The sequence below is a fragment of the Eretmochelys imbricata genome, chromosome 14 (genome assembly GCF_965152235.1).
Source record: "Eretmochelys imbricata isolate rEreImb1 chromosome 14, rEreImb1.hap1, whole genome shotgun sequence".
NCBI lineage: Eukaryota > Metazoa > Chordata > Testudines > Cheloniidae > Eretmochelys > Eretmochelys imbricata.
This window is the reverse complement of record NC_135585.1, coordinates 53,853,759-53,863,195: the sequence shown is the minus strand read 5'-3', so window position 1 is coordinate 53,863,195 and position 9,437 is coordinate 53,853,759. Positions and strand designations below refer to the sequence as shown.

Here is a 9,437-nt window from a genome sequence, read left to right as displayed (position 1 = left end):
TTAAATTAGCACAGCTTCCTTTTGGCAAATCCATTTATAGTCAGTGGTGCAGATTTCAGACTGGATCCGATTCTTCTTTACTGCAGCGCAGCTGTTCTCTTCAGCAGGACCCGATACCGTGAATCTAAGGAGTGAAGGAGACAGTCACTATCGGTGTGTTTAGAGGTGGAGAAGAGCCGCTTTTCTCCTCCCTTCCAGGATGCTGGAGTTCCAGCCATGATCTTTGGTCTTTCCCTAGATAGGCTAATACGTAAAGCAAGTTGGTATGTTTTGGAGAGCTGTACGTGGTACAGAAACTTGCAGCGAAGTGTTTAATGCGGGTGCTCCTTCCGAGAGGCCAACCTTTAGAACCCTGCAAATGTTCCGCTTTTGAAACTTACATGAAAAGTTGAGTCCATTTCAAATTTCAATTAAAAAATGGGGAAGTTTTGATGAAATTTGTGAGTTTTTTTTCTAGAATTGGTTTTTTCACCAATTATTTGAGGTAGTTGGAAATTTTCAGTTTTGAACCTGATCAGCTTTGGAATTCTGAAATCTCAAATGTTGATTAAAAACAAGAAAAGACTTAAAAAAATGTTTCCCCTGTTGTGTAACCAGTTCCAAAGGTGCCGACTGCGTGGGTGCTCCGGGGCTGGGGCACCCACGGGGCAAAAATAGTGGGTGCTCAGCACCCACCAGCTACCCGCCAATCAGCTGTTCAGTGGCAGGTGGGAGATGCTGAGGGGAGGGGGCGGAGCCAGGGCAGGAAGAGGCGGAGTGAGGGTGAGGCCATGGGGGAAGGGGCAGAGTGGAGGCAGGGCCTCGGGGTGGAGCAAGGGTGGAACACCCACCCAGAAAGAAGAAAATCGGCACCTGTGACCAGTTATGCCAAGGATTGATGAGCCCAGGGTTGCCAACCCTCCAGGATTGCCTGGGAGTCTCCAGGAATTAAAGATTAATCTTTAATTAAAGATGCTGTCATGTGATGAAACCTCCAGGAATTCATCCAACCAAAGTTGGTGACCCTAGATGACCGCATGCAAACAGAGACCCTGATTCATTTATGTGTTTGCTTAGGTTTCCTCCCCTGGGTACTGCCATTCACTCCAAAGTGAAACCCATGTGTGTTTGCAAGATTGAAGCCTTTACACTGTAAAATTAACGGACGAAATCCTTCACCAGCAGATTTGCCATTGACTTTAATGGGGATTTCACTCTATATACCTATTGCAGGCTGATGTCAAATACTAATCAGGAATCACTCACAGTGTTTGATTTAACGGGGAATCATCCACCCAGGTCCACTTCCTCCCTGGAGATGTGATGTTGAGTCCAATCCACACCGGATTTTGATTTCCTGGAATATTCTGTATGAACTCCTGTGAAATGGACAAGGTGTCAGAGGGAACAGAACAAGGTAGAATTCTCTGGTTCCTTTGCTCACAATGCAAATGAGACCTGATCTCTTGTTGGGGTTTTGATCATCAATTTCGGTGACAAATCAGGACTAGCTGAAACTCCAATTGAAAGTACTGTAAACATAACAAATAATTTACACTACTAATTAATAACTGAGTCAGTCCTGTTCCCCTCCGCCAAGATTTTGATGAATTTTGTTTAAATTTTTCAATGAACTTCAGTAAACATTCTCAACATTTTTGAATGAAAATTTTTTTACAATTTTTTTGTGCTGGCTTTTTTTAACACAGCTCTAATGAATAATTAGTAACATTTCAGCTCTGGGCAAACTCTTTGCTGTTATCCAGCTACTGCACCTCTTTCCACGATTCTGTACTGAGTGAACAAACCCTGTGCAACATTGCTATACAGCTGTTACCCAGCTACCCCACCCCAGAAGTAGCCGCATCCCAGTGATAGCTGAACAATCCCTGTCTCCAGTTTGTACTTCATCATTTTAAGACCATAAAATGCTTTGGGATCTACTATTCATGTATTGATTTCAGTATATTTAGGCTTGGAAAGATTAGATTTTTATTGGTAAATGTCAACTTCACTGTAGACACACAAACTGATGAAAAAATATTTTCCATTGATGATGATAAAAATTTACGGAGAGGCAAAGTAAGAAAAATACTGCTCAAGAAGTTAGCATTTGATTTAAGGATTCTTACTTTGCATACTTTGATGGTTACAAAACTTTACCTTTTTGAATCTCAACATCTACTGTCATTAAATAATTATGGCCGGACCTCCCAGCCCAGTGTCTGTCCCCGCCCCATGATTTCCTACAACCGTGGAAATGTAAAGCAATAAAAATGGATAAAAAATACTTATAACCCATAAGTTTGCATAACTGAAAATTTAAATTGTTAAAAAAAATTTAAAATGATTAAAAATAAATGGAGAATATCTGTCAACATTCTGAAAAAGATGAACATCTCGTTTCACTGTAAAATTTTCCAGTGAAAAATAGAAAAATTGTGAATGAAAATGTTGCTTTCAAAAGTTTGTGGATAGAAAAATAAAAAGGGATTTTTGACCTGCTCTCATTCACAAGGTCACAAATACGGTGAAGTTTAGCACATTCTTTACCAGCTCCTCCCGGTCCTGGATCACTAGCAGGTGAGAGCCCCTCCGTGCGCAGTCATCACGGCCCCGGCTCCAGTATTTATTCTCTTCAGACAGCCGGTAGCACTTGTCCCTGTGCGGCACCCAGTGCCTGGGGCAGAGTTTGCACCCGGAGCCCTCTGGACGGGGAAAGGGAACAGTATCAATAACGGGTCTGATCATTCGAACAGCTCTGACCAGCTTCCCCCGCAGAGACGCACGGAGCCTTCCCACTCAGCGTGTTAGTGAGACAACGTGCAGCGCATTGGCAGAGCTCTGGGGACACCATGGGGTGACCCCAATACCTCCGTGTGATGCAAGGGGGCGCTATCCTGCAGGTTAGTGGAGCGGGGGGCTCAGGAGGGGGCAGTCTCCCTTCACAGTCATTCCTGGCTCCAATACCCCAGTGCGGCACTGGGGGCACTGTGCTGGGCTATCAGAGGCTCAATAGGGGGCGCTCTCACCTTGCAGCCACGGCTGACCCCAATGCACCAGTGCAGGGCTAGGGGGCGCTGTGCTGCAGGGCTCAATAGGGAGTATGCTAATGTCAGTCAATGCTGGCCCTGATCTCAGCTGGGGCAGGGACTGTCTCTCGCTGGGTGTCTGGGCAGCGCCTGGTACAGTGTGACCCTGATCTCAGTTAGCGCCTCTGGGTGCTACACGTGTAATACACGGATCAGCTAAAGAACTGTAAAATCTTATTACGCTGTTATGGCTCCAGCTGCCAGGGCTCTGCCCACCCTGACTGGCCACGGGCTGTCGCAGCTGAGGGTGTAGGTCCCTGGCGATATTACAGAGGCTCAGGAAAGGAGGGATGGGACAGAGAGGGGGTGGGAACGAAGGTGTCTTGGCTTTATGTAAACATCAGGGTGTATAACAGTGAGGGCGAGTGACGGGCTGGATGCAGGATGCGCGGGGGTTACCTGCTGAGCTGGTTTCCACCCCACACAAGTTTCGCTTCAGGCAGGATTGGAAATCCTCCAATCTACGGTGGTACGGTGTTGTGTTTCGATTGATCTTACATGAATCATGCGTCTCAACGGTCTGTGGCACGGCTGCTGTCTGGCGATTCTGGGATGGGCGCTGGGAAACTTCAAGATTAAATAGAAGCCAAAAATTGGAGAAGACGAGGCCAGATTCCAGCTGGTGTCGATCCGCCGTAACTCCACCCACAGGCACTGATTTTTGGATTTCCCACAGGGTGCTCCGCCCCCGCTCTGTCCTGAGGCCCCGCCCTCACTCCGCCTCTCCCCCCGAGGCCACGCCCTCAATCCGCCTTGCCTCCAAAGGCCCCTCCCTCACTACGCCTCTTCATGCCCCCACTCCACCCCCTTCCACAAGATCCCCCTTCCCCATCCTCTCTCCCTTCCTCTACCCACTGTCTCCTGCCCCATCCCACACTCCCGCCCCCTGCCCTCTGAACAGCTGATCGGCAGCCAGCCCTGGGGCCAGGCCGAACCACTGTGGCAGGGGGTGCTGAGCCCCCCCCTATTTTTTTTCCGTGGGTGCCTGAGGCCCGGAGCACCCCTGGCGTCAGCGCCTATGGCTCCATTGGAGTCCATGGGCCAGATCCCAGCTGGTGTGAATCGGCCGTAGCCCCATTGGAGTCCATGGGCCAGATCCCCAGGTGGTGTAAATCAATGACACTATGGCAATTTATAGCAACTGAGAATCTGGCACAGTTGTCCCAGAATCACAAATTTCAAGGCTAGAAGAGACCTCCTGTATCACCCAGGCCAGAGGCGATTCTTGGAACTGAGAATCTGGCACAGTTGTCCCAGAATCACAAATTTCAAGGCTAGAATCATAGAATATCAGGGTTGGAAGGGACCTCAGGAGGTCATCTAGTCCAACCCCCTGCTCAAAAGCAGGACCAATCCCCAATTAAATCATCCCAGCCAGGGCTTTGTCAAGCCTGACCTTAAAAACTTCTAAGGAAGGAGATTCTACCACCTCCCTAGGTAATGCATTCCAGTGTTTCACCACCCTCTTAGTGAAAAAGTTTTTCCTAATATCCAACCTAAACCTCCCTCCTGTATCACCCAGGCCAGAGGCCGCCGCTTGCCTTGAGCCCCAACAACGTGTGTTGAGTTCCCGCTGTGTTGCTGGGCCGCCGCACAAAACCCACAGCCGGGGGCTACTCACCCAGGACAGCCAGGACTATAACAGCTCCCAGCAGGACGATGCTCCCGGCGCAGCCGACCCGATGCCAAAGCGGACACTGAGGACAAGCTGCAAGAAGCAAGGGGGGAAATGCAGAGACGGTTTGCATGCATCAGGGGAGATAACTGTCTGTGGTGCACCCCACACCCATTGACATCTGCAAGGCGACGTCTCTGCCTTTTAACACCTGGCCTGGCCTGTTTGCAGGTCTCGCCTGTCAGTGGAAACAAGCCCCCTTGTTTGACTGGGGCTAGCTGAGCAAATTGCTTGCAAAAGTCTCTGAGATGGAGGTGGAGAAGACACTGTTCTTCTCAGCTCAGCAGATCAGGAAACCCACTGCTGGAAATGTGTGTGAGGGGGAAGGTGAACGTGTTATAATGCATCTGATGAAGTGGGTTATAGCCCACGAAAGCTTATACCAAAGGAATAATACTAGAAAGAACTGGAGTTGGTAACAGAATTCTGTCCTCCTAAGGAACTTCACCCGGCTCTGTTTCTGTAGCAGCTGAGCGCCTCATCGTAACCCGGGAAATATTTACCCTCCCTGCGCTGCTCTGAGACAGGGCAGCGCTGTTATCCCCACCTTGCGTAGATACCAAGGCCAGAAGGGAGCTTTGTGATCATCTAGTCTGACCTCTCGATAGCACAGGCCCGAGACCTGCCCCACAATAATGCCTTCAGCGGAGCTGTCAGAAAAACGTCTCAGCTTGATTTAAAAGCGGTCAATGATGGAGAATCCCCCGTGACCCTTGGTAAATTGTTCCACGGGTTAATTACTCTCCCTGTTATAAATGCATGCCTTATTTCTCGCCTTAATTTGTCTAGCTTCAAGTTCCAGCCCTTGGGTTGTGTTGGAGCTTTGCGAGACTGAAGAGCTCGTCATTAAATATTTGTACTGACAGCCTGGGATCAAGTCACCCCGTCACCTTCTCTTCGTTACACTAACTAGATGGAGCTCCTGGAGTCTCTCACTGTAACGCGGGTTTCCTAACCCTTTAATCCTTCTCGTGGCTCTTCCCTGACCCCTCTCTAGTTCATTAACCTCCTTCTTGAACGGCGCGCACCAGCCCTGGCCGCAGGAGCCCAGCAGCGCTTGTATCGGGGACAAATACAGAGGTAATAGAACGCTGCCCTGTCTCTCCACGCCTGCTTACAGGTGGGAAATGGAGTGATGGAGGGCCAGGTTTCCTAAGGTATTTAGGTACCTAAAAAACCACGCCGGGTGTAATTTTTTTAAAGCCTTTAAGTCCTGCTGAAGCCAGCTTGCTCAGGCACCTAATTACCTGTGGAAGTCTGACCCTACGTGCCTAGCTCAAGACGACACAGGAAGTGTGCAAAAAAGGACTTAAACACAGGTCTTCCAAGTGTCCTTCCCCCCGGGCCTCCCTGCTCCCTCCTCTTGGTCTCAGTACGTGTCGATCGCACTCCAGTCGGGCAATGTGATGGCAGAGGAGGGCAGAGCCGTACAATATACTGTGACCAACTGTGTATTGCTCTCACTACGCCCAGATCTCAGTGACGCTGTTCCAAATCCGGAGTGACTCCACTGCGATGAATTGTGTCAGAGCTGAATTCAAATCTCAGTTACCTTGTTCCAAATCCAGAGTGACTCCACTGCAATGAATGGGGCCAGGGCTGGACTTTGACCTCAATGACCAGAGGTAAATCCAGAGCAACCCCGCTGAAGGCAGTGGAGTTAGGACCAAATTCTGATCTCCGTGACCCTGGTGTAAATCCGGACTTAATGCATTGAAATCAGTGAAGCTATGCCCGCTTGCACCAGATGGGGATCTCACCCCTCGTGCATTGTTAGACCTGCTATTTATCAACATCACAGTCGCAAGAATGGAATCCCAGCCTCCCAAAATCCACACCCCTGAAAAAACGCCACAAAGGGAAAGGCACTCACTGTGATGCTGAGCCGGGGCCGACGTGTGGCTGGGCAGAGAGCCTGCCTTGAAGTTTACATTCTCATAGACTTCTCCATCAGCCATGGCCAGCAAAGGCAACAGCTGCGTGTGAAGGCACCGTCCTAGCTGTGTGTGAGCTAAATGAACACGCCTCCACCAGGAAATATTGTGTCGGTTGAAACCTGCCACCTTCTGACCGCTGCCTGAGCTTTGGCGAATGGCGGAATAATTTGTACCTTCTGCCCCTGCTGCTCTTTTCAAAAGTGCCCGGAGAGTTGGCTGCTCCACCCGAATCCGATTCAGTGCAGATCCGAACTCAGTGAGGCAGCAAATGCCAATCCGGAGCCATACAGAGCCAGTGCAAGCGGGCTTGTGTCGAGATCCTTCCCCTCTGCTTTTGTCTGTGCTCGGAGAATCAATGGTCTTTGAGGGGGCTGCCCACAGCAGCCAGCTGTCAAAAGCCTGTGTAGCAATTTTAGATCAAGAGGCGGAAATGAGCTCGAAAAGAGGGTGGGTGGACAGGTTTCCATCACAGTGTTTTCACTACTGTTAGGGGGCTTATTCCTTCACCCACTTACTTCCCTGGTCCTTCTCGCATGAACAGAGAGCAACAATACCCGAAGTCCAAAGGTGCAAACAATTCGATGTTTATTGGGGTGAACTTCCAGCAAGCATGATTCCAGTTTCCTTCCTTAGTATCCTCTTTCCCAGCTCTGACACCACAGAGCCTTACGCCTGTGTCCCTGTTCCCATTCCTACCCTTAGCCAAACATGATTCCAACTTCCTTACTCCCATTCCCTGTTCCCATTTCCCCCTTTAGCAAAACATGATTCCAATTTTTTTACCCCCATTCCCTGTTCCCATCTCCCTCACCCACATGCCCATGCCCACCCCCACCCACACCCAGTCACTTCCTCATTGACTACAGATTAGATAGTAAAACTTGAGTTCTGCTTAGCTATACCTTAACCAATCATTTTCCTGAAATTTATCTAACCAATCCTAACGTATTGTAACATGATTATGTAACCAATTATATCCCACCACCTTAATTAGTTTACACCCAGCAAAATTAATTATACAGCAGACAGGAACAATCACAGAACCAGACAGAGATTATACAGACAAACAATAGCAAAGTGGGAATTACAATGACAAGACAATACAGAAGTGAGGATTTCACATCCCAGCTATTGATAAGTGAGTTCTTGCCAGACAGGATGCTATCAAACTAAGTTTCCCTTTACATTTTCTAGGCACTTCCCTTTCTCTGGAGGTGATAGGCATTATCAGGACAGGATTGTATTCCTAACAGCCCAATAGCACCTTATTTCAATGTGACTAGTTTGGAATGTGAGGAGGTGACCGGTCGCTTCCCAGCTTATGGCTGCCTCTGCTGCTTAGCCAAAGGCCTTAGCCTAAGAACAGGGCCTCAGACTGTCACAGTAAGAGAAGGCCCTTACACCAGCAGACAGTGATTTTGATTCTTTCTTTTATACCTCTATCACTAGCCAAGTGATAAGAATACACCTAAATTCTTAGAGTATAGGCCTTTACAGACAGGCCTGAATATCTATATCCTAACAACTACCGTGAATTTTTATTTTATTTTTGGGCAGAAAGCAGCCGCTTTCCTCGAAAAGTCTGGAATCTTTGTCCCCCCAATGAAAAATCCCCCCCGAAAAGAAATGGTTGCAATTGGGGGCGGGACGGGGGAAGATTTTGAGTGGGGAGGATGCACAAGGAGAGGAAGTTTCCACTGCAAATGGGGGGGGAAAAAATCACTTCCCATCAACTTTTTCTGTGTGTGTGTTGGGGGGAAACAGCATTTCCCAACGTTTGAAATCAAACTTCTCTGGCCTGGTTTAACTGCATGGTCCAAGGGGCGGGAAGTTGGTGTTTTTAGGATTTATGATTTGCCTTGGGGCAGTTGTTTCATTGTCTGTGCAGCTAGACAGACTCGCCCTCCCTTAGCACCCTAAAAATAGCAGCGTGGATGTTGTCTCAGGCTAGCAACTCACGTCCAAGCCTGCCGGCCTTCCCCCGGGTCTGAGCTCAGGGCACTAGCCCAAGTCACAGGCACCGTACCCGCCACCCTGCCAGTTTTTCAATGCTAGCTCTGGCGAAGCTACCATGAACCTTTTCACAAGTAGCCCTGGTACGTGGGAGCAGAGCGTGGCGATGACCTGCTCTGGCTGCACGTGCCCTCCAGCTGGCCTTCAAGCCTCCCTGCTCGGTGACTGGCTAAAAAAGTCACCCACCTCTCACTGAAGTTTTTCTTTCTACTGCGGAAGACCTTTCCAGCCCACCCACTGCTCTGAGTGTGATGCTCCACCCCGGTGACCTACGGTGCGGTTTAGAACCGAGCATGAAAACAGCTGGAGAACGGGGCTGTGTAGAATGATTAATAATTTCACAGATTTGAAGCTCATTAGATCATCTTGTCTAACGTCCGTACCGCAGGCCAGAGAATATCCGTAGTGCTGTGTCAAGTCCATAGCGGCTATTTGGAATGCCTTAATCTGATGATACTTGACAATGCTTTCCTCCATAGTGAATAGATATAGTGCACAATGACAGGCCCCAACAGACCTGTTAAAAGTGAAAGTGTAAAACATTTTGGGGTTGAAAGCAAAAGCCTTTTCAAAACCAGACGTTTCTACCCCAAAATGTACTTTGGATGGGTTTTAAAAAAACCCGTACTGGGTCAGATCAAAGGTCCATCTAGCCCACTGTCCTGTCTTCCGACAGTGGCCAATGCCAGGCGCTTCAGAGGGAATGAACGGAACCAGTAATCATCCAGCGATCCATCCCCA

General features: G+C 48.8%; 1 protein-coding gene across 1 annotated transcript; it reads right to left on the bottom strand.

The window, feature by feature from the left end:
• Nucleotides 1–6,719, bottom strand: LOC144274228 (killer cell lectin-like receptor subfamily B member 1B allele A). Its single transcript, XM_077832879.1, has 6 exons — nucleotides 6,620–6,719; nucleotides 4,693–4,779; nucleotides 3,471–3,638; nucleotides 2,533–2,687; nucleotides 1,246–1,358; nucleotides 1–124 (listed from the first exon to the last, which is right to left on the bottom strand). Exons 1-6 carry the CDS (start codon nucleotides 6,702–6,704, stop codon nucleotides 1–3), a joined length of 732 nt encoding a protein of 243 aa, XP_077689005.1. The 5' UTR covers nucleotides 6,705–6,719.
• Between the last annotated feature and the right edge of the window lie 2,718 nt (nucleotides 6,720–9,437).